This window comes from Mirounga leonina, unplaced genomic scaffold (genome assembly GCF_011800145.1).
Source record: "Mirounga leonina isolate KUSES-001 unplaced genomic scaffold, KU_Mleo_1.0 Mir_173, whole genome shotgun sequence".
In the NCBI taxonomy this organism is placed as follows: Eukaryota; Metazoa; Chordata; class Mammalia; order Carnivora; family Phocidae; genus Mirounga; species Mirounga leonina.
Window position 1 is genome coordinate 62358466 of NW_023270447.1, and position 24487 is coordinate 62382952.

The 24487-nt window shown below is 60.1% G+C and overlaps 1 protein-coding gene across 1 annotated transcript; it reads right to left on the minus strand.

Moving 5' to 3' along the window:
• Positions 1-1262: 1262 nt before the first annotated feature.
• Positions 1263-23167, minus strand: FOXO6 (forkhead box O6). Its single transcript, XM_035018862.1, has 2 exons — positions 22327-23167; positions 1263-3421 (listed from the first exon to the last, which is right to left on the minus strand). The coding sequence occupies exons 1-2, from the start codon at positions 22738-22740 to the stop codon at positions 2156-2158; spliced, it is 1680 nt and encodes a 559-aa protein (XP_034874753.1). The 5' UTR covers positions 22741-23167; the 3' UTR covers positions 1263-2155.
• Positions 23168-24487: the final 1320 nt, after the last annotated feature.

Consider the following 24487-nt stretch of genomic DNA (forward strand, 5'->3'; position numbering starts at 1 on the left):
CACCCCTTGTGTCCAATCCAAAACCAGTCCCCGTGATTCTACATCCAAAATATATGGGAATTCATCCTTTCCCCTCCTGCCCCACTGCCCTCCCCAACCCCTCCTGTTTTGAGTCACCACTGACACCTCTGGCCTGGCCACTGACAGGAGAGGTCCCCCTTCTGGCCCATTTGCCTCCCCATCATCAGTAATCTCTCCATCTCTTTGCTTTGGCCACACTAAACTGATTTTGGTTCTGGAACCCACATGATCTCGACTCCGGACCTCTCAATATGCCATTCCCTCCCTGTCTGAATCCGTCCCCTTCCCAGTGCCAACTCACCCTTCAAGGTTCAGCTGAGACATCACCCCCTCCGGATGCCTTCCCTGACTCCTCGAGCCTGGGACGGGTGCGGCATGTCATTCATTCCCACAGCTGCCTGTCTCCTCCGTTCATTAAAGCTCTGATCGATAATCACCTGTTTACTCACCTGGGTCCCCCTTGAGCCTCTAAGTTCCTTGAGGGCGGAGATTGTGCCTCTGATGCTCTCTCTGGCAGCCCCAATGCTTGGTACAAGACCTTGGCACTTAAAGGTGCTCACTAAATCTTCCATGGATGAATTAATGAATGAGTGCAGGGCTGAGCATTTTACACACCTTTTCTCATTTACTCCTCAGCAGAAATCCAGGCAATGGGTGCTACTATCCTACGGTCTAGACCAGGAAAGTAAGACGTTGAAAATTTGCCCGTGGGCACAGAACTAGCAAAAGGCAGGGAATGGATTCCAAGAGAAGTCTGTGTACCTTCAAAGGCCTCCCTTCCTTTATCCCACCCTGCCTTCCCAAGCCATTTTCCCTTTCTGACCCTGTTTTTCATCTGCACAATGGGAACAAAAATCATACCTAATGCAGGACCTGACACTAGCAGGTTCTCAGTGAATATCTGTGCCTTCTCTCCCAACCTCTGAGGCTTATGTATTCAGGACAGAATTCCCCCCAAACCAGAAACTTCCTGCCTGCATATGTTCACAGAAACAGGTGCAGAGTTCCACACCAGGACATCGCCAGTGTCCAGAACTCAGTAGGCGCTTAACCAACGTGTGTTGAGCAGACAGACATCAGGGAATGCTGACATATACTCAGGCACAAAGCCACAAGAGGGGTTCAGGCACAGGGACCCCCCCCACCATCCCTGCCGATATTCCTCCTTTGCCACCACCACCCCTGCTAGCCCAAGGCGCGGGAAATATTTAAAACAATTTTATTCATGAAAATATGCTGTACAATGCACTCTACACGGCCTCGACACGGCACACACGCACACGCACACGCTGACGGCACGGCCACGGTACACTGCCTACGATATGCGCCGGGGACGCCGCGCCCACAGCCCGCCCCGACCGGACACTTATAAATACGGGAGAGGAGGCAGGACTGGAATGGAGAAAGGGGTGTCGGTTTGGGGGTGGATCCGGAGCTGAGGCCTGCTGGAGAGGCTGAGACCATTACTGGAGAGTGGGGGTGGGAAGGGGGATTGACTCCAACCTGAGAGGAGAGGAGAGGAGAAGGTAGGGCCTGCAAGGATAGGAGGGAGGGGCTGAACCATGGGAATGGGGGCTCTAAGCAGGGGTTTGGGGCTGAAGGAAAACAGCTCAGGGTGAACAGCCAACAGGTAGGTGTGAGTGCTTCCGGGAGGGGTTCCTGGCTTGGGGTGGATGAGGCTAAGACCAGTGGGAAGGTGTCAGTTGGGAATCAGATCCGGAGTTTGGGGTGGGTGATCCGTCGCGGCGAGGGCCCCTGCAAATGAAACTTGAAGATTCGGAGACGCCCCCAGCCCTGTGCCACACCTCCTGGTTGGTATCCCCCACCAGCGCAGCCCATCTGGCTCGTCCCCACTCCCACCCAGCCTGAAATTCCTCTCCGCCCAGGCCTCCTGCCCCCGGGGGAGGGAGGAGGAGCGGGTCTCAGGAGTTTGGGCAGGAATGGCAGGTGCCCCAGCCCCTCCCTACCACTTCCCTCGGTGGTCAGCTTCTGAGGGACGTCTCTAGCAGGCCTGGGGCTGCCCCCCGGATCCTCCCGTGGAGCTGGAATCGGGGATGGGGCCCAGGGTATCAGGACGGGAAGACAGAAGCCCCTCGGGGGCGGGGCGGGGCACCCGGGGCGCGGGAGGCGGCCCTCAGCCCGGCACCCAGCTCTGGTTGGGGGGCGGGGCCCCGGCCAGGCCGGGCGGCGGCGGAGGCAGGGCCGAGTCGAAGTTGAAGTCCATTTCGTCGCTGTCCATGAAGTCGTTGAGGATGATGGACTCGACGTCGCACTCGAGGCTCCCGCTGAACATGTCGAGGTCCAGGTCGGCCGGGAAGCGGTCGGGCGCGGTCCCCAGCGGCCCGGCGGCGGCCGCCGCGTACGGCCCCGGCAGCGCGTCCAGCAGGAGGCCACCGGGCGGGGCCCCGAAGGCGGCCGCGTGGCTCGGCGGCGCCAGGCCCGCGGCGCCCGCCTCTCCGGGCAGCGTCATAAGGCTGATGGGGTGGGCTAAGGCACTGCGCGAGGGCACCGGCGGCGCGTACGGGGCCGCGCCCTTGCCGGGGTAGGCGGCGGCCGCGCCCGCCAGCGCCAGCTCCCCGGGCGCGCCCAGCACGGGGCCGGGCCTGGGCGCGGGCGGCGGCGGCAGCAGCGCGGGCAGCGCCCCCGGGCGGAAGGGCGCGGCGGCGGGCGCGAAGCTGGCCTGCTTGTTCTCCTGGATGGTCTGCATGGGCAGGCGGCGCAGCGCGCCCAGCGCCGGCGGCCCGAAGCCCCCGCCCCCGCCCCCGCCGTAGGCGCCGCTCTTGCAGCCGCCAAAGTAGGCGGGCGTCCCGGCCCGGGCCCGCGGCCCGTACGCGTCCTGCGCGCCGTCCAGCAGGGCCTCGGGCAGCCCCGCGCCGCCGCCGTGCAGGCCCAGCGGGCCCCCCAGCTCGGCCAGGCGGGGCAGCTCCCCTGGGCAGCGCGCTCCTAGCGCGGGCGACAGCGCGCTCGCCGGGCTCGGGTACATGAGCGGCGACGACGGTGCCAGGGCCTCCAGGGCCTCGTCGTCCTCCAATTCGGCCGCCTCCCCGAGCAGGGGTCTCCCGCCGCCGCGGAAGTCGGCCCACGCCTCGTAGTCGTCGCTGGCGTGCGAGGCCGGGCTGGTGGCCCACTTGGCTGCGGCAGGCACAGGCCCCGGGGCTGGCGCGCCCGGGGGACTGTCATCGGGGCTTCGCTCAGGTGCCTGCAGCTGCTTCTTCTTGCTCGCCTTGCCCTTGATGCGCAGGAACTTGGCCCCGTTGTCCATGGACACGGCCCGCCGCCGAGGGGTCTTGCCTGTCTTTCCGCCCTCGGGGTTCAGCATCCACCAGGAGCTCTTGCCAGTGCCCTCGTTCTGCACGCGGATGAAACGGGTGTGCAGCGACAGGTTGTGCCGGATGGAGTTCTGTGGCCAGACACAAGGACATGGGTGGGGGAGCGGGAAGCGAGGAGGCCATGAAAAAAGAGGAAGAAGTGATGGAAAGAGGAGGGGGAGAAAACAGAGAAAAAAGTGAGAGAAGAGGAATGAGAAGGGCCAGAGGGGCAATGGGAGGAAACAGAAATGATGAAGGGTGAATGGGGTAAAGAGGGGGAGAACAGGTGTAAGTACCAGGTTGGACAGGAATGCCCACCTTATACCCCAGAACCGCACCACTCTTCCCTCTCCCAGGCACCTCCTCCCCCGACAACGCACACCTCCCAGAGGGTGGGGCTAGAGCTTTGGGCCTGGCCTCTCCCCAGGAGGCAAGGCAAGAAGCCTGAGGGCTACTCTTAAGGAACTGCAGCAGGGCCCCCTCTCCCCAGCTCAGCCAAGCCCCGCCTGGGGCTAGCCAGGCTGCCAGGGCCCCCCAGCAGATTATGTAAGGGCTCATGCCGCTGCGGCTCATTTGTCTGCCCCCTCCCTCCCCAGCCTGGCATGGCGCCAGGAGCCCGAAAACCCAGGGCTCCAGAAATCAATCTCGCGGTGACTGATTAAGCCCTGTTTAGAACTAATTGCTCTTTCGTGTGTGGGGAGAATAAATTACCTGCTTTAATTTCGTGTCTTTAAAATGCAACTGCAGGTAGAGAAGACTGTTAACCCTTTGCTGGGAGGGCCTGGCCAGGGAAAGCAGAAAAGGCTGGGGGTCCCTAAGGTGGGTAGAGACCTGAAACTCCTCTGAAATTTCCCCCAACTCTTGTGGGCTCCTGTGAACTATAGAAGCCTAGATTCCCAGCAAGGCCCTCAAAGCACATCCATCAGCCATGGGGACCTCAGACCCCACCTCTGCTCAGCGCCCACCTTCAGGCCAGCCCAGCTCTCCAGCCTGCCCTCCCTTCCTGACCACCTAAAGCAGAAGAGCTCTGCCCCCCAAAGCCCCATTCTGGTAGAAGCTTCACAAAGTCCCCACAAATCGGGGGGTGGGGGGACTAAATGTAATCCCCATTTACAACAAGACCAAGGCTCAGAGAGGTCAAGTGGCTTGCCCAGGGCTACACAGCCCCTTCTGCTGTCGCTCGGTACCTCCCTGGGCTCCACCTCTGCCACCCCTGCACACTCTTCTAAATTTCTGCTGTGCCAGTCTCTAGCGCTCCCCATGTCACAGCCCACTTTTGCCAAGAAGGCGGGGGCGGGGGGAGCGCCACGGCTCCAACAGCCTGGTTCCCCACAGGCACCTGAAGGAGGGAGACTTACGCTGCCCTGCCCCACCTCTGGGGCCCGCCACCTGGTGGCCTTGACCTCCCGCCTCACGCACTGCTGTGGAAAGAGCATGGGCTCGGCTATCAGAAGGGCTAGGCAGGATGGGCAGGATGCCTGGCTCTCTGGCTCTTTTCAGCCACCCAGCTATGTGACTGTGGCTCTTGACTCGATCTCCGTGAGCCTCAGTTGCCTCAGTGAACGACTTGGACCAAACGGGCACCATTCAGTAACCACCTCAGAAAGCTGTTAGATCACTACCTGAGGTAATGTGTGTGGGTGCGTGTTTGGTGAATGCACCGGGTGCTCATAAACACTGGTTAAAGGCCTCACTCTGGCCAGAAGACCACACTTTGAGATCATTCAACAGACCTGCTCTGTCTCTACCTCCTTAATATCCTGTCCTGAGTATAAGTGTGCTAGGCACCAACAAGTCTGGGAAGCTGGCATTGCCCGGTCTCACTGACGGGGGAACAGAGGCCCAGAGGTATGATGTAATTTGCCCAGGGTCCCACAATGCCAGATAGTACTCCAGATCTAACCCAGTTCATGGACCTACTCCTAACCCATTTGTCCGCCCAGCCCCATAACCACTGACCAGTGAGAGCCCTCCCTCCTGCCTCCTTCCCACCGGTCTCCAGGAGGAGGGCTCCTTCCCGCTGCCCCACTCCCACTCCCAGCTCCAGGTACTGCCCTGACTCTCCGGGCACCCCGCCCCCTCCCTATCGCTGGCACTTTCTGGTCTTGGGAGGTGACAGCTCCGAGACCCCTCCCAGCGTTGCCCTGCCTGGGCTTCTCCTGGGATCCTGTGAAGAGGGGAGCTAGAGCCCCAGGGAGTGGTGCTCCCTCCAGTAGATACCCCCTTCCCACCCCTGCCCTTGCACCTGGCTCCCTAGCCCCTTCAGCACACCTGTATTTGGAGGTCTCGGGGTGGGGGGGCCGTCCTCCCCAGGGGACTGTCTGGCTTCACAGAGGCTCCGCCTCCCAGCTTCTCCCCAGCTGGAGGTCGGTCAGGCAACACCTCTTTATCAGTGTCACTATGTGCCAGCCTGAGTCTGAGTGCTGGGGGGAGGGGGGAGGAGGAAGGACATCGCCAAGTGCCAGCACCCACTCAGTACCTGCTTGTTAAGCCCCAGGTGTTATAAGTACTTGATCTCACGTAGTCTATCAAACTCCATACAACTCGGGGATTGTGATCCCTAGCTCCAGATGAGGAGAGTGAGGCTCAGAGAGGTTCAATAAGCTGCCAGTCCCACAGTGCAGATGGTAGAGCCAGGTATTGATTTCAGGTTACTCACGCCCTGAGTCTAAAGGACATCACATTCCACCACGCCGGAGAGAAATGAGTCAGGGAATTTCCAAAGAATCTCAGGAAGCCAGGACTCTAGTGCTTCTCAAACTTTCCATGTAAACTATCCCTAGAAGCAGGCAGCATGGGAAGACTGGGGGCATGTCGCAAGGTCAAAATTTCCTATTAAGTCTTGTGCTTCATTTTTAGCATTCAGGGGGATTTTTGCATTATACTTCATAATGCATCTAAGTTTTCTGAATATAAAAATGATGTTCTCGATTACCAAGAGCACCTGCTCTGGGCCTATGAAGGTTTGCACTCTTCCCCCACTCTGTTCCCTGTCTGGCCAGGTACCCCAGGGAGCCGGAGCCCCAGCCTGAAACCACTGCTGATCCGACCCAGAGAGAAGAAAGGACTTGCCCAAGGGCACCCAGGACCTGGTAGCAGAGCAGGGGTTCGAGCGCAGGCCTCCTGACCCCTGGCTCAGTGCTCTTCTCACCCCACCAAGCCTCACCTGGGGCAGCCTGTCCGTCTCTCTCCGGGCCCGTTTCCCCGCCTGGGTACTGATGAGATGTGCCAACCGTACTCTGTGACCTTTTCAGTTTGACACTGCAAGTTCTTGAACTCATCCAGTCCACAGGTTTTCAAACTTTTTTAAAAAAGATTTTTATTTATTTATTTGAGAGAGAGACAGACAGACAGAGGGAGAGAGCACGAGCAGGGGGGAGGGGCAGAGGGAGAGGGAAGAGCAGGGAGCCGGATGATGTGGGGCTTGATCCCAGCATGCTGGGATCATGACCTGAGCCAAAGGCAGACGCTTCACTGACTGAGCCACCCAGGTGTCCCAAACTTTTTTTTTTTTTTTTTAAGTAGTGGAACTCTGTTCGCAAATGGAACCTAACGCAAAACGGAGTGTTATACCCTCAAGCCATCAGGGAGCGGGGGCGGGGTACCTGGAGCTGGGCTGGCTCAGCACCCCTGGTACTCTCGTAGAAAACCTGGCCCCGGTGGAGGGATGGTGCAGGCCAGATGGATGGGGCCGTGGAGGTCCAGAGGGCTGCCATACCTTGCCCAGGGTCACCCGGGGAGGGAGCCCAGAGCTGGCTAAGGACAACCTAGGCCTCTGCCTGTGGAGCCAGGCTGGGCACCAGGTGTGCACCAGGGCTGTGGCCCCTGAGGGAAGTCCAGGCCCTGAAGCCCAGTCTGGCTCCTCGGGGCCCAGCCACCTGGTACCAGTCAGAGCTCCCAGCCAAGATCCAGTGGCAAGCGCAGATCGCAACTCCCCGACAAGGCCTCCTGGGAGGCCAGAGGCCACAGAGGAGGTGAGGGAGGCCGAGGAGGGAGCCGCCTCTGCCAGGCAGCAGTAACCAGGGTTCCCTCTTAGAGTCACCTAGCAACCCGCCACCACAGCCACGGCCCCGGCATGCCCAGGCTCCCCAGTGCCCAGAGCTGGGCCCGGCTTCGGGGGCCTCACGCCTCCCACACCTCCACACCGGCCTGGGGCAGGTTATGGGGGGGGGGCGGGGGTCGGACCGCCCTGATTCGGGAGGCAGGCCATCCCAGCGCAGGGGGAAGGCACAGTGAGCTACATCCACGCCCATCCCCCTCTCCCTTGGAACCCGGGCTAGGGAGGCTGGGCAACCCCCCTCCTCGGGGCCTCACCCACCTGGGAGAGGAGGCTGGTGCAGCTGAAAGCGCATGGGCTCTGGTGTTGGATCTGGATTCCAGTTGTGGCTGCAATGCCCCATGAGCAATGCAGCTCTGGGGCAAGATGCTTTGAACCTCTATTTCCTCACACAGCTACCTGCTCCCACCCTTGCCTCCCTACAGCCTTCTACCACCCAGCAGTCAGAGTGGCCCTTTAAGTAGCTTGGATCACATCCAGTCCCGCCCAGAACCCTGAGATGCCCCCCATCTAAGAGTAAAAAACAAAGGCCTTGCCATAATCCACAGGCGCCTCCATGACCCCTCAGACTCCTCTCCTAACACAATCCCACTCGATTCCTCTCTCCTGTTCCTTGAACCTGCTAGGTGCGGTCCTGCCCTGGGGCCTCTGTCTCAGGGGTAAACTGTTCACCCAGATACCCCCATCAATCTCTCATCTCTTTCGAGTCCGCATGCAGATAGAATCTTTTGCCAAAACGAGGCCCATCCTGACCACTCTAACCCTTTGCTCCCCCTTTCTGCCATTTCTTGGCCCCCTTACCTGCTCTCAACTTTTCTAAAGCAAGGATCACTTTCTTAATTAATAGTTTGTATACATACATTAATAAATTAATATGTTAAGTTATATATAAATATATAATTCATTTATATTCTGTATTTATTATTTATTGTCTGGTTTCCCTCACATTAGAATATAAGTTTCATGAGGGATTTTTGTCCATTTTTGACTTTACCCCATGTGTTTGATGCGTACCAGGCATTTAATAAATGTTCATTGAACGAATGAATGAGAGAGAGAGAGTAAAGGGGGGGGGTAATACTGTGTTGCAGGAAGAATTAAAGGAAACGGGGCAGGGTAGCTGGCACATGAGAGGGGCTTCCCCAAATTGGGCTGAGAGAAGGAAACATAGGCAGAATGAGAGACAAGCATGGGAACAAGTCGGGAACAGCCTGATCCACAGAGGGAAGTGCAGAGGAGGGTCAGGGTTTCCGTGAGAAATGGGGGAAGGCCTCAGGGGGTGACCATGCACCTGCCCACCCCAGGCCCCCTCCCCACTCCCTCCCGCTGCCCAGACAGACTTGAGTTATCAAGGGATCGCTGGGGCCGACCGAGGTCTCCGAGAGCCTGTCCCACCTGGGCCGGAAGACACGCCGGGAGCCCCAGTGGGGAGAGAACCACCTCATCCCTGCTGCCGGTGCCTCCCACACAGACAGGGTCTGATCCATTTGGTGGTGGCAGCTCATCTATCCAGCAGGACGCCCTCATTTATTCCCAGGACACCCTTCGCCCACGAGCAGTAATGCATTCATCTGACAGCACAACCCCATTTATCCAGCACCCCAGTCCCATTTATCCAGCAAGTACAACCTCATTTGCTAACAGCGCTCCATTCACCTGACGGGCCCCCTCATCTATCCAGCAGGACACCCTCATTTATCCTCCAAGTCCGAGTCTCTCCTTCTGCCTGTGGTGGGCTGTGTTCTCGGCCGGTGCAACCCGACCGGTCCTGCAGGACGTCACCTCTCCTACAAGTACTCTTCAGCCCCTGACAGGACAACCTCATCTATCTCATAATGCAGCCTCACCTTGCCTCCAAGTACCACCTCATTCCCTGACGGTACAACCTCGTTTATCTTCCACTACAACCTCATTTCTCCTTCTCACACAGCTCCATTCTCTGATAGCTCACCCTCCTCGGAGCCCGAGCCGCCAGAGCACCCGGGGCGGGGGGCGGGGGTGGGGGGGGAGAACGTGGAGACAGGAGTGGTCTCACCATTCCCATCCCCTGCCTACAGAGGGCTGCCTGGCGCTATGACTCTGTCCAATCTCCGCCCACACCAAAAGGGCCCAGGGACTCAGAGTTCTAGGTTGCTCGGCCCAGCCAGTGCCCCGCCATTACCCCACTTCCCATTCTGTCCCCTCCAGCATTCAAAAGGGCCCATAGGATTGATTTCCTCCAGCTCCCCAGTAGGGAAAAGATCCCACCTGATTTGATTTGTAGCTTTTGCTGATTTCTGCGGCCAGTTGTAAGCTGCCAGCATGACATCACTGAGTACGGAACTGGGAAGACGTGCGCAGGACGGGCTCTTCTGAGCCAAGGCAAGCCAGCTCCAGCACACCACTGGCACGTGCTTCAAATACCAAGGCAGGAGAAGGGCACCACCAACCACACGCCAGACCCAGGCTAGGTTCCTTAGATGCAATCCTGAAAGCCATCCTGCAAACAAGTGCCGCTATTTTCCAAAGAGGGGAAAGTGGGCTCAGTAAGGCCACAAAGCTGCGCGGTCATGGAGCTGTTGGGTTCCAAACCAGGGCTCTTCTCACCCCCTCCCCCAATGTGGCAGGGGACACCGTCCCGCCCACCTCAATGCTCATCCCTGCCTTGGTTCTCAAGCCCAAGCTTCCTGGCTTTCATCGGCCAAATCTTGTGTCCCCACCCACCTCAAGTCCTCTGCTACCTCCTGACCTTCCTGACATCTGGGGAATTACAGGACCCTCCCTGTTCAGTCCTAGGACCGGTGCCCATCCGCCCAAGCCCAAAGCCAGGTACAAACACCCCTCCAGGTTCCATCACTGTCCGAGGTTCAGCCCAGCCCCTCTTTCAGGAAGCTGACCTGGCCTACCCAATGGTGATGATGATCCCTGGGCAGAGACCACCTCTGGGGCTGTGTGAGTTCTCTGACCCCCTCCATGGCTCCAACTGGCCCTCTCCCTGCTTCCTTCCCTCCCTTCCTGCATGAAGTAAGGTTGAGGGCAGGGTTGAAATCCCAACTGTGTTCATGTGACCTTGGGCCTCCCCTGTAAAAGAGTATTCCTGGGGAGGGCTGAGACCTGGATGGGACCCTACATGTTAAGAATCTCATCCTCTCCCTGACTCAGAGCCCCCGGAGCTGCCCCTGTCCCACCCTTTACCCGACACCCCACTCTGGAGCCCCAGGCTGGGGCCTGTCTCAGAGCCACAGTCTCTCTGAGGGTCCCTTGCTCTGCCACCTGGGCTCAAGCTGGGATGCTCAGTCCTGGCAGGCTTCCTGGCAGAAGGGGGTGACCTGGAGAGGCCTGAGGCCATGTGCAAATCCTCAATCCCAGGGTCTGTAGTGGAGGAGGGGTAGAAGGGCAGGTGGGGGCACCACGGCCACAGCTGTCAACAGGGGATCGGGCTTGGGGTCAGCCATGGAACAGAAGTGGGCAGCCAGGGGCCAGGAGGAACCAAACGTCCAAAGCAAGGCACGAGGTCAAAAGACAGGCCCTGGCATCCCCCCACCCCCACCCCAGAGAGAGCAGAGCCCACACACCTAGCCTGGTCCAAGCAAACCAGCAGTAGAAGTCAAAGCTCGCCTCTACTCCAGAGCCCATGGCTCCCCATCACCTGTGGGCTTGGGTCCAACTCCAGACCGACACACAAGAACCGTCTCCTAACCGCCATTCGCCATTCCCTTCGGCCCGCTGGGGCTCCAGCCACCCTGGATGTCATACACTGCCAGGCCTTTGCACACTCCGCTCCCTCGGCCCCTCCTTCCCTCTCTGCTTGACCAGGTCGGGCTGCTCCAGCAAGGCGAGCTCTGTGACATTTTTCTACTTCCCCCTGCAAGTCCCAAAGGTGTTGCTCCCACCTCAGTGTTGCTGCAGAAACAGAACCGCAAACCAGAGGATAACTGGTGTGAGCTGGCTCCCCACTTGAACTCCGCGGGGCAACCCGCGGCTCACAGTGAAGTCAACACACGGGACGAGCTCTCGGCAGCGGTGAGCCACTCAGGCCCGGCCGTTCTCTGCCGTTTCTGTTCAGCAAAACCTCAGGCCAGAGCTCCAGGCCTTGCCTCCTCCCTCCTGCTCCCCCCCCCCACCCCCCAGTTCCTGCTGTCTCTGCCACCTCCCTGCTTTTCCTCAGCACTTCCAGGCTCCTCGGGAGAATTCAGTCAAATAAGAAAAGGAACTACCAGGGGCGCCTGGGTGGCTCAGTCGTTGAGCGTCTGCCTTCGGCTCAGGTCATGATCCCAGGGTCCTGGGATCGAGCCCCACATCGGGCTCCCTGCTCGGCAGGAAGCCTGCTTCTCCCTCTCCCACTCCCCCTGCTTGTATTCCCTCTCTCACTGTCTCTCTCTGTGTGTCAAATAAATAAATAAAATCTTTAAAAAAAAAAAGAGGAATGAACTAAGCGTGCCTGGGTGGCTCAGTTGGTTGAGCGACTGCCTTCGGCTCAGGTCATGGTCCCAGGGTCCTGGGATCGAGCCCCGCATCGGGCTCCCTGCTCGGCGGGAAGCCTGCTTCTCCCTCTCCCACTCCCCCGCTTGTGTTCCTGCTCTCGCTATCTCTCTCTCTCTGTCAAATAAATAAATAAAATCTTAAAAAAAAAAAAAAAGAAAAGGAACTACCGTTTACTGAACATTCATTATGTGTTATGCACTGTCCAGCACAACGCTTAAAATCTTACTGTCTTCTTAACCATCCTCTGAGCTGGTTTAGTGTGCCTATTTTCCTGATGAGAAACTGAGGCTCCAAGAGACAAATGGAGCTGCTCAAGGTCACATGGTGTATGTGGTGGTGCGGGAAGGAAGTCACACCCAGGGCCCTTGCTCTGCCTCTCACCCTGAGATGCCTCTAAGGAGGCGCCCAGGCCAGACAGAAGCTCCAGGGTGGGCCTGGGGTAGGAGCTGGGGTGGGGCTGTCCATACTGGCTCATCGAGTCCTCCAAAGGCTCTTTCCTCCCTCATCCAAGATTAACGGGGATCCCTAAATGCAAAGCCCTCCAGGACTCTCCCTATCTCTCCTCAATCTGAGCCCTGTCCTTCCCTCTGCATGAAGCACCTCCCTACACCCCTGCCCCAGGCCCTGGGAGCAGCTGCGGTGACCTCACCCAGCCCTGCCCTGGGCCCAGCTCTGGGGAGGGCCAAGCAGCTGTGCCCCAGCCCTGTAGGCTGGCTCCTGGGGGAAAAAGAGGAAGAGTGGGCACAGCGCCAAGAGAACCATCTGCTCTCCCGGGGGCATGGCCACCCGCACAGATACTGGCCTCACCCCCAGGGACTGCCCTTGGCCCTCTGTCCCTATGCCAAGGGGCTCCAGGAGCCCAAGGCAGCCCACCCAGACCGGGGCACCAGCCCTCATCTGCCATCTGTCTTCTGGATTCTGAGAGGTCCTCGCAGGACATGTTGGAGCATGAATGTCCCCTGAAAAATGAACAAGTGCTCGGGGTAAGCCCTGGGTGTAGAGGCCAGAGGCCAGGGCTGGGTGTGCTGAGCACTGCATGCCCCAGCCCCAGCCTAGCTGCGCTAAGAGCCTAAGATCCCCTGGGGGGAGGGGGGCCTTCATCCCCTCACATCTGCTCAGCTGGCAGGTGCCTCTGGCAGAGGGGCAAGCCCCCTCCCCCACAGCCCCGGCTCAGGTTACAGAGAAGGCAAGGCCAGCAGAGGACAGGGGGAGGGGACAGACGGGGTGGAGGAGGCCAAGCAGCTTCCCAGAGTGTTGGGGGAGGGGAATTCGGGTCTCTAGATGGGACTCAGAGCCAGAGAGGGGAGGGCCATATCCAAGGTCACACAGCCTCCCAGTGGGCAAAGAGAAGCCCACGTCCAGGGGCAGGCAGCCCTGGGTTCAAGGGTGACCTTGAGCAAACCACTGCCTTCATCTGTGAAAATACTGAGCCTAAAACCTGCCTGCTGGCCTCCCAAGGCCACGAGGAAGGCTCTGCAGGCAAGAAAACAGTGGGTTAAGGTAGGGGCAGGTGGAAGCTTGGACATCCTGAAGAGCTGACACCTCAGGGACAGAAAGGGGGGCATTAGAGGAAGGACCACTCTCCCCCAACACACACACACACACACACACATGCATGCACACTCACGCACTCACACAAGCCAGTGTCTCTCAAGGATCAGGGCCCAGATCCCCACCCTACACAGCAGTGGAGAAGGGATTCCTTTCCTTTCCCAGAGCGAAGTACAACAGTAAGGGTGTTTGCTAGGATTTCATGGGGACTTTATATGTATCTCTCCTGTAATTCTCACCACACAGCTTGGGCATAAGTCCTATTATCATCCCATTTTGTAGAAGAGAAAACAAGCTCAGTTGCCTAAGGCCACACAGACAGTGAGGGGCAGAGCTAGGTTCTGGTCCTCCCTGCTGCCCCCAAGACTCCTAACCACACCACAGTCTCACCTCTAAGACCACCCGGGTACCGAAGGGTGCTGCATGGCACCTCAGGCCTGCTCTTAGACCCTTTGGGCCTCTACCCCATCAGACTCATCTTCTCCCCTGGACCCCAGTGCCAGGCCCACACTGGGTGCCCAAGCCAGTCTTTCCCCTGTCCACACCACCCCTGAATGATCATTCTGCCTAGATTATTCCCCAGCTTGGAGTGCCAGGTCCCTGGCCAGATATTCAAGACCATTCCCTTCAGTCCCTGGCTTGCTTCCCCAGCCTCAAGTCCTGCTGTGCTCTGACCAACAGAACCAGACGCCAAGGTCTGACCTCCTTTGTCTGGTTCCCCTCCCCCACCTCCGAATACCCACAGCTCATTATTTGGCCTTCCCTCATGACCCTGAGCAATCTTTATCCCCGAATCAAACACAGGAGTCCTCATCTTATCTCCCCAACTCAACCTGTGGGTCACTCAAGGTCAGGGGGCCAGGTTGGTTCTTCTCAGCAGCACTGCAGGGAGTGGCTAACAGGTGTAAGCCTGGGTTCAAGTGCATGGAGGAAGCTGTCCTCAGCCTTGGGCCTGCAGATGAGGGGAGGAAGGGGGGGTAGCGAACACCACAGCACACGCTGGTCTGGCCTTGCCCTCGGGGAGCTCTGTCTCAGAGAGAGGGAGCCAGGTGCCCCTGGAGCCATCCCCCGCAGACTGGAAGCCTCAGGGCCAAACTCTAAGACAGAGCAGAGAGACAATGATGGGGCTGGAGGCGGGGGAGGGGGGCGCAAGGCGTGGCAGGGGGGCGAGGGGGTGTGTGTGTGTGTGTGTGTGTGTGTGTGTGTGTGTGTGTCAGCTTGGATTGGCCTGGCCTGAACTGGCCTGAACTCTCCCTGGGCTAGGGAGAGTTAGCCCCGGGAGTTTTATTTCTGTCACTTACAGCAGGATACAGTAAAAGCCACTTTCCTTCTCCAGCCTTAGTTCCCTCCTAAAACGGGGAAAATCACAGCAGCGGCTTCACAGGGCAGACGGTGGGGGACAAGAGTTAGAAGAAAGCATGTATATAATGGCACCTGGCAGCTGAACCCTGGGCTAGCGTAGTTCAGTGGCTGATTCGAGGGTCGGAAGAGCAGAGTGATGTGGCTGGAGAGACTGATTGGGACCAGGGGGCCAAGGCCTTGAGCGTCCTGCTAAGTGAGGCCCCTGGCCAGGACCCTGTAGGAATAGCACTGCACTGGACACATAGGGAGTGATCGGAGAAGAGGGGCTGTGACTTTTAGGTCCTTACTGGGCCAGTTCCAGACGCTTGCTGAGTCTTTACGCCACCACGCACCTTCCTGCAGCCAAAGGCCCTCAGTGGCTGAGGGCATCGGCCCCAGCTGCTGGCTCCATCCTCTCCAGCTGTGTTCTATACAACACAACACCTAAGACAGGAGGGTGAAAGTGTTGGGGCTGGGGGATCTGGTGTTGGAGCTGACTTCCTGGCTTTTAATTCTCTGGGAGGCCCAAAAAGAGTGAGGAGGAGGGGAGGGGGCTCCACCTGGGTAGCCTGCTGAGAGAAGAAGCTGGTCTACACTGGGAGCAGAGGGAGGGACAAACAGGAGTCCAGGACGCTACCATCGAAGGCACTGGCTCAGAATCTGGTCCATCACTAGACAGACCTGTTAAAATCAGACCCTCTGAGGGTCTGATATAGAGAATCTGAGATGGGAACTGGAAACCTGTGTTATTTAAAAGCCTCTAGGTGACTCTGATCATCAACCAGGTTGGCCAACAAGGCAGGCGTTAAGGCAGGAATTCTCAGAGAGATGCAGTGGGTTCCAGAATCACCTGGGAGGTGGGCCTGTATTCAATCCACCCAAGCACGCAGCCTATTTTCTGAGGGTTGGCCCAAGGGATCAGTCCAAGAGTCAGGAGCCGCCTTGATGAGCATCTGACAATAGCAGGGGTATGAGGTGTAAAGGTGGCAAAGCAAGGGGATCCTGAGAACACAGGCAGCAGGAAAAGCAGGAGGGAGGGCAGGGCCTGGCCAAGGCCAGCTGAGGGCCCAGGAATCCATACAGAGCCGTTCAAGCTTGGCTGGCTCCCAGAGGGGACTGAGGAGCCCCAGAGGGTTCTGGGGCATGAGGGAGCCTTGGGGCAGGAGGGCTGGGGTGCGTGGGGTTGAGACTGCACAGCACTGGGAGAAACATGGGAGAGATAGGTCTGTGTCTAAATCCAGGCTCAGCCTCATCCCAGCTATGCTTCCCTGGCCAAGTGACTTCACCTTTCTTGGCCTCCATTTCCTCAACTGCAAAATGGGGCTATTAACACATATTTGGCAGGGTCCAGGGAGGATGTAAAAAGACAACGTATGTGAAGTGCCCAAAGGCCTAGCACCCAGACATTAATTTTCTTAATTCTGGTTCCCCTTCCCACAAGAGGCACCCCCCTTAGAGACCAGAAAGATTTCTCTGCAAAGAGGGAGGCCCCAGGGGGAGGGTGTGGGAGGCCCCTCCCCCACACGCCACCTGGCCCCCCTCCCACCTCCACATATGGGTTGGGGGGTGGGGAGAGGCAGCAAACAGCCAAACCCTCCCAAACAGGAGTTGGTTTCTATGGTAACCAGGGTGCCAAGAGGAAGGGGGGGTGCTCCAGATCCAGCTGTCCCCCTGAGCACCCTACCCGGGCCCCAGAGCCTTAGTTAGTGCCCACCCAACACCCTGCACCCCCCATCTGTCTGCTCTGAGGGCCCACTGAGACTGCCACGAGCACTCCCTTCATTGTGTCCAAAGTACATTTGCCACCTGGGTACTGCCAGGGTCAGAGTAGGCATCCCCAAGCAGGAGTCCCAAGTTCAAGTCCATCCACACCTGTAATCACATGCTTGCACCCCTGAGAAGTCCTATCAGTACATTGTGCCCTGGGTCCCAACTAACCCCTCATGGCTCCTAGAACCACAGTGTTGGTCAGTCACAGACCTGAAAGAACCAGGGATCCAGTTAAGGCCCTGTGGACACGGATGAGAACGTCAAGGATCAGAATGGGAAAGAGCTTTGCTCCAGCTCACACACACTGGATCAGGTTCCCTTACGGGGGCTCTGTGGGTGCTCCGTCCACCCCTCAACCGCTCTGGACTCTGCAACTCCAGCTGACCCAAACAGCTGAACTAATACACCAGGAGAGGAGCGATACTCCAGGGGGTTGGACCACCGCCAGGGAGAAGGAAAGAAGTGCTAACAACTTTAAGACCTGTCTAGCAATAGAATGGGCAGCTCCAGAGGCCAGAGCCCTCAGTCACTAGGGGTGTGTGAGAAGGAGACTGAGCTGGGGAAGGAGGCGTGGAAGGTGATATTGGGTTCCACGACTCCCCACCTCCCTTAGAGACGTGAAGTCTGATTTGGAGGTGGAAGGAGTGGGCCCCAATGTGTGACCTGTTTCCCAGGTACCCACCCCCAAGTTAGGAGGCAGGCTCATAGGCTGCAAATAGGGAGGGGCTGCTGGTGAGCCTCCCACAAGGTAAGGGAGACAGTGAGGGGAGGAGGCAGCTCCCCTGGCTAAAGCCAGTACACCCAGATCCCAGAAGCCTATGGCCACACCCAGTTCATGACCACCACCCCCTCACCCCTCACAAGACCCAGACAGAGGGGCTTCCACAGCCCCCAAGACCCTGTATGGGGGCCATCACCAGCTGCCACTTGAAGACAAGACCCTGGATTGCAAGGAACAAGCCCGCGCCCTTTCAAAACCCAAACACAAGCCCTCTCCTCCAGCCCCAATGGCACAGAAAAAGTTTTGAGTTTTGGGGTCAAAAGGGGGTCCAATTTCCCGGCCAGACGCCTTCTAAGGATGTGACCCCAGAGCAAGTCACTTCTCCACCCTGGAAACTGGGATGTTAATACACCCCCTGGAAACATGGTGGCCAGGATGCAAACAGATCTGCACCGGGCTAGGGGGAGCCTCTTTCCAGGCCCTCTCAGCCCTCCCAGTCCCTGGCACAGGCCCCCACCTCCAGTCAGTCCTGAAGCTGGAGTCCTCTGGGTGTGCAGAGAGGGGGGCCCCAACCCACAGAAAGTGGGGGTTGGGGGGGCGCTGAACTTTCGAACCCGCAAACCCCCCGCGCCGTTCATTACCTTAACACGAGTTAAAAATAACCGTCTCATCTCTTTAAATTAGTCTGTCTGCAATTACCGCCTGGCACGGCGCTGCCCGCCATCGTCCCGCTGGAGCGGCGCCAGGTGGCAGGCGGGGCCCTCACCCTGTCTGTCCGTCTGTCTGTCTGCCTGCCTCCCCATCCCTCCTTCTCCCCGCAGCCACCCCAGGGGCCTCCCAGGAGCACCCAGACTCGGGAGCTCCCCAAGTTGCGCAGGGAGGGGGCCAGGCCTGGGGCTGGCTGGCGGGAGCGAGGGGGCCTGCGTGTGTGGGGGGCGGGGGGGGGGGCTCCGGAGCAGGGCGGCGGGGGAGGGGCGCCGGGAGGCCCGGGAAGCCGGAAGGGCCCGCAGCGCGCCAGCGCTCGTGGGTGGGTGTGAGCAGGTGGCCGTGGGAGTCTGCCGGGCGTGCCAGCAACTGTGCCAGGAGCGGCTGGCGCGGGCTCGTGCCCAGGAGGCGGGCAGCTGCCAGCCCCCCGCTCGTGCACGGCGGGGGGTGAGGACACCCCCCAACCGGGGCTCACACCGCCTCCTCCGGCACCCCCACCAGCCCTTGGGGCTGGGGATCCCCGGAGGACAAAGAAGGAGGAGGGAGCCCTGCTGGAGCAAGCTGGAGGGGGGAGAGGAGGGGGAGCCCTCTGCACTCACAGCCACTGCTCAGCCTGGCTGTAACAGGACCCTCCTCTTGGCCTCTGGATCAGTCCCTCCTTCCACCCCACCTAAGACCTACTGGCCAGCATGGGCCAGATGGGGGTAGCACCACCCCTCCTGATCCCATCCCCCAACCACAGGGCTGCTCCAGGCCCTGAGGGAGAAGGGAAGTCCCCATCCACTGTGCTCCTCCCCCATCAAGCCTGGGGACAGGAATGGGAGGTGCCCAGGCCTGGCCTGGGAGCTCCCAGAGGAGCTGGCAGCCAGGAAACACAAAAGCAGGCTGAACAACTCCAGGGGCGCTGAGTGGAAGGAGCACCCAGGACCCAGAGCAGTCTGGAAGGCTTCCTGGAGGAGTCCTGTGCTAGGGAAGGTGGGGCTGGAGCATCGGGAGGAAGTGGGAGGCTCTACCCTGCTGTCTGACATCCACACTTTTAAGACACTGAAGAGGGAGGGGAACCTCCTGTCCGAGCCCTCATCCAGGGCCTGGAGACCCTCTGTCCTGAGAGAAACACTACCAGGCTCTTTGGTGGAGTTTCCAGCACCAAGGCCAGCCTGTCTGCAGGCTTCAGCCTGTTGGGGGTCCTGCACCTGCTGCTGATCTGGCCTCCTGTTCCCATCCGCAGCACCTTTGACTACCTCCCCACATCACAGGTGGGACCACAGGGCAAAAGCCAAGCACATGGGCCCTTCCTGATCTGGCCCACTCTGCCTTTCCCATGCCACCTCCCTGCCATCCCTAGCAGCCGCTGGTTCCAGCCTGGCCCGCCCAATCCTCTCCTCTCCTACAGTTCTACCTCCTTGCCTTTGCATCTGCAGTCAACATCCCTTGAGAGACTTTCTTCCAAATTCTACCCCCCAATGAAGACAGCCCAGATCAAGTGCCACCTTCTCTGTGTGGGTTTGCCTGGGCTCCCAGGGGGTCTAACCTGCCTTCCCTGCACCCCTGCCCCCCACCTCCAGCCCTTCCTGCCTGGGTGTGGAGGCCTGATGCCTTCCCCTTTGGTCCCCCACCCTCCATCTAACACAGGGTTTGGTGTACCCCCGGGATTCAGGTGCAACACTTATGGGGCGGAGAAGGGGGGAGAGGAACAATGGCCCAGCCCTGGCACCTGAGGTGTCCCACAGCCTCTGCTAACACACAGGCTGGCTGGGAGTTGGGGATGGTCCCTCCACCCGCTCCCTGGAGGGACTGAATGGGAATGGGGGCAGGGGCAGGAATGAGAGGAGGAAAAGGATGGGGGGTGGGGTAGAATGAGGACAGCCACTGACCGAATAAGATGGGAAAGGCCAGAGGCCCCTCTGAACAGCCCTCCTCCAGTGCCTGGGTGGTCTCTGCCAGGGCCTGGGTCAGGAGCCCAAGCCTCAGGCTTCCTCTCCCATGCCCCAGCCCAGGGCCAGCCTGCCAGTGCGCCTTCCTCCCTGAGTCAGGTGCAGGGAGAACCAGTGTGTCCCTGGCAGCGTGGTGCCGTGGACACCACTTCCAGTGGGCGGGCAGGAGACCTGGGTCACCGTCCAGCACCTGCCACTCACCAACAACCTGAGGAGTTCCAGCCCCTTCCGGGGCCTCAGGCTCACCGTCCAAGAAATGAAGTCCAGGGACTAAATTATCTCCAAGCACATTCCCAGTCACATTCTAGGATTTAGACCTGCCCCTGTTCAAAAGCTGTCTGTGTCCGCCTCCCACACCCAGTGCCAGCAGGGCACTATTCCGGAGGCTAGGGAGCAGGGAGGGGGCTTTGGCGGGAGACACACCTGGATTGGAGTCCAGTTCTCCCATCTACCGACTGCGTGACCTTGGGCAGTTCACGCCTCCACTCTGCGCCTCAGTGCCCAGCTCTAAACGGTGACAGTGAAACCTACCTCAGGGACTGCTGAGAGCGTTAAGGAGACACCTGGCACAGATGCCTGAAGGTGGCTGACACCTAGCACCTAGCAGCCCCTGGACGCCTTGGTTTGGCCCTGAGACCCTCAGGAACTGCAGGTCTCCCTCGGCTTCCAGTCTCACGTCTCCCCTTGCCGTGTGCCCCCACCATTCCTGATCCCTCAAGCTCAGGTGGGGCTCCACCTCCTGCAGGAAGCCCTCCTGGCTTACTCTGGCCCACAGTACCCTCCCCAGCCTCAGCATCCTCTGCACCAGCCACCCGTTCCTTCACACTCTCACCAGACATGCGCCAGTGGCTCCTCAGTGCCAGGCTCTATGCTGGGCGCCGTGGGCACCGAGATCGCTCTGCCACTGCCACTGTCTTCTAATGGGTGGGTGGGGAGGGGAAACGAAAGAGGACACAAAAGACCGAGCCCTATGACAGTCAGGGAGAGGGCCAGGGAAGAGGGAGCCCTTAGCTAGCTAAAAAGGGTCAGGGAAGGCTTCCTGGAAGAGGCATCTGAACTCTGTGCTCTTGAGGACAAGAAATATATCTACAGGGAGAAGTGAAAGGTGGGACAGTGCATGGGCCCAGGGAGGGAGGTGGGAGCAAATCCCAAGGGCAGTACCCACTTAGGAGGAGTAAGTGTTCTCGTGGGGGCTGAGCCCAAGGAGACTGGAGACTCATGGGTGCTCCTCCAACCTGTGCCTCCACCCCATAGTGGCCAGAGAGAGACAGACATGACGCCAGCATGAAGCCTGACAGGCAAGGGCCCCAGGTCAGAGCACCGTGGCCCCTACAATGCAGCCACTGGGCAACCAGAGCTGCTCCTGTCCACCAGCCTCCCCTCCTCCTCTGGCACACCTCCTTCCTCTGACCCTGTCTGCAGCCACTACCAGGCATGGCTCCCTCCCTCCATCTAGGCATACCTCCCTTGCAGAGACCCCTCACCCATAGGAAGCCTAACAGCTCACAGGCCCTAGGCACAGCCCCCACCCCCCAACCTCCTCCTCCTGCAAAGGCATCGACTATCCCCATTCCCCAACAAGATGGCCAGAGGAGGGTCTGGAGGCCACAATCCAGTCAAGCCCTTGTCCTCTCCCAAGATGGCTACCCCCTTTCCACTGGATGGCACTGAGGCCTCCCAAGGGTGCCCCTGCCCCTCCCTTCACCCCCAAATGCATCTGGGCTCCGAAAGCCAGACAGCCTGGGGTGGGAAGGGACAGATTCCCCAGCCCTCAATATCCTGCCCTCACACCAGCAGAGGTCATCACCAGCCCACCATGCTGATCCAGGCAAGGGGGGACAGCAGCTGCCCCATGGAGAACTCAGATTCCAGGTCACCTGACCAGTTCCCCACCCCAGGCTTGCTGGTGCCCTAGGGTGAACTCTTGGCACCACAGGAAGAACTGTGAGCTCAGGGTCGCACTCCTTACCCTGAGGCCAGCTCCAGGGAGGGTAGTGGGAAAGATCTGGGGAGAAAGCAGGCACTGGCCCCAGGCCATTATTTCAGCTCTTTAAGGAAGGTGCCCCGGTGGAGAAGGTAAAACAAGAGTAACACACAAAGCAAACTCGCGGGGGCTAAGAGGGGGCCCTTTAATATCTGAGGCCTGGGAGTGGGTTCCTCTGCTATGCCGCCATGGACGGGGTGGGGGTGTCCCTCGGGGGTGCCTCAAAGTGGCAGTCCCTTGTCACCTCACCAGACCTCCCACCCTGCATCCAGAGCACGCACACAGCTGCTCCCAGCACGCCCCCGCCTGTCTGCCGGGCCGGCCCCACTCCCCGGGCACACACTCCGTGACCCCTGGGGGTGCCCCAGGGCCTCCCTCCCGACGGCTCCCCGGGAACCCGGACGCACCTAGCAGCCCCTGGAAGCCCTAGCCGGCGACCCCAGCTCCCCTCCCCAGCCGGACGCTCCCACCTTCCAGCCGGCCGAGCTGTTGCTGTCGCCTTTATCCTTGAAGTAGGGCACGTAACGGACCATCCAGTCGTAGATCTGCGAGAGCGTGAGTCGCTTGTCCGGGGCGCTCTCGATGGCTTTGGTGATGAGGTCGGCGTAGGACAGGTTCCCCCACGCGTTCCGCCGGGAGCTCTTCGCTTTCCGCAGCGGTCCGACCTCCGCGCCCAGCGGCGGCGCTGGGGCCATCGCCGGGGCCGTTGCCCGGCGCTCCGGCCCGCAGTCCTCGGCGCCCTCTGCCACCCCTGAACCCAGCGCTCCGTCCTCGTCGCCGGCCAAGTCGGGCTGCGGCAGGGGCCAGGTACACGAGCGCGGCCGGCTCTGCGGCGCGAAGTCCGGGTCCACGTCCACCTGATGCGCTCGCAGCTTCGCAGCCATGGTCCCGCCCGGCTCGGGCGAGGAGGGGAGGGAGACTCCGCGGAGGGTGGGCGGGCGGCTCCGGGATCTGCGCGCCCCGGGGAGGCCCGCGGGAGGGGTCCCTGGCGGCGCCGGCTCAACCGCGGGGCGCCATGGGCCGGGACGCGGAGACAGGGGGCTGAACGCGCTGGGAATCCCGAAGGGAGGGAAAGATGGGGGCAGCGAGGGAGCGGCGGCCCCGGAGCCCAGCGGGCACACACCTCGCCCAGCTCCGCTTCTAGCACCTGCCGCCTGCTTGCGCCTGCAGCCACCACCGCCACCGTCGCTGCCGCCGCTCCCCCGGCGCCGGCCCCGCGCGCGGGCCCCGCTCTCCCGGGAGGAGGCCGGATTGCACCATGCCGGAGCCCGTGCCGGAGCCCGCGCCGCCGCTGCCGCCGCCGCCCCGTGAATGCCGCCGCCGCCGCCGCTCCGGCTCCAGCGCCAGCTCCCGCGCCTGCCGCGCTCAGCGCCGGCTGCACCTCGGGATGGGCGGGGGAAGGGGAGGGGGCGGGCCCGGCGCGGGAGAGGGCGGGGCGTGCCCGCCCGCGGCCACGGAATCCTCCTCCTGCCCGGGTGCCCCGCCCGCGGGCTGGGGGTTGGGGCGCGGAGCTCCCGGCTTGGGGCGACCCCGCCGCAGCCCCCGCACGCAACAGCGCCGCCTACCGAGCAGGGGAGGAGAGGCGGGAGCGACCCCGCCCCCTGCTCGGCGCTGGGGGAGGGGGAGCAGGGGCGGGGCCCGAGCTCTCTCATTGGTCCGCAGCCGAGCTGCCCCGCCCACGAGCTCCGCAGGATCCCTCCCAGAAGCGCGTCAGCGGGTTATTGTTACAACCCGGGGTTTCCCGGGGCAACGGGGAAGGGGCGGAGCTCAGGGCACTTGGCCCCGCCTTCTGCTCCCCGGAGGGGGGGAGTGCCCCGCCCCCTGATTCTAGACCCCGGGTTTCCAATCTTCCCAACCTGATAGGGCGGATGATCGAGCTCTCTTTTGTGCCCTGGACTGGGCTGGGGAAAGGGAAGGGATCAAGAATATCTGAGTTTGGGGCCACACTTGGCCACAGTTGTAGCTTCTCCATCTGCACATGGGTTCTTCATGGGCTCTTAGGGGACCTGTGGACATAGTTTTAGAGCCTCGGTTCTCAAAGTTTAACGTGTAATAGAATCAACCTGGAGAGCTTATTCAAACGTTGCTGGGCCCCAGCCCAGTAAGTCTGGGTTGGGGCTCAAGACTTTGCATTTCTAACAAGTTCCCAGGTGATGCACCTGGACCACACTTGGCAAACCACTGTTTTATAGCCTCTGGGAGGCTCTTGCAGGGGCTGTTGAACAAGCTCTTGCCCTAAAGTTCATCCCATTTGGGGAGAAGCTTCTCATTTATTTAACAGATATTTATTGAGCACCTTGAATGCATGAGGCACTGTCCGGGCCACTCCAACAAGAGTGGCAGACGACAGAGACAGATGAGGTCCCTGCTGCACAGGCTAGTGGAGGAGTCAGATGTTGATCCGATCACCATATGGCCTCAGAAAGGAGAGGCCGCCTGAGAAGCTGGGCTGTCCATGACCTCATCCCACAGAGTCCTGGGCTAGGTCTCCAGCCCCCACTCCACCTGCCAACCTTTGCGCCTCTGCCTGGAACACCCTTTTCCCTCCTCAGGGTCCTCACCAGAGATTCTCCCATTCCTCAAAGCTCAGCGCAATGTCAGTTCGTCCTGACACCTTCTCCAGCCCCAGCT

What these genes read in the sequence shown, in the direction of transcription:
- FOXO6 (XM_035018862.1), bottom strand. Translation starts at nt 22,740, where the DNA reads ATGGCTGCGAAGCTGCGAGCGCATCAGGTGGACGTGGACCCGGACTTC. An exon ending in ACAGCTCGGCCGGCTGGAAG is followed by an intron (nt 3,422 to 22,326) that starts GTGGGAGCGTCC and finishes GTCTGGCCACAG; the next exon opens with AACTCCATCCGGCACAACCT.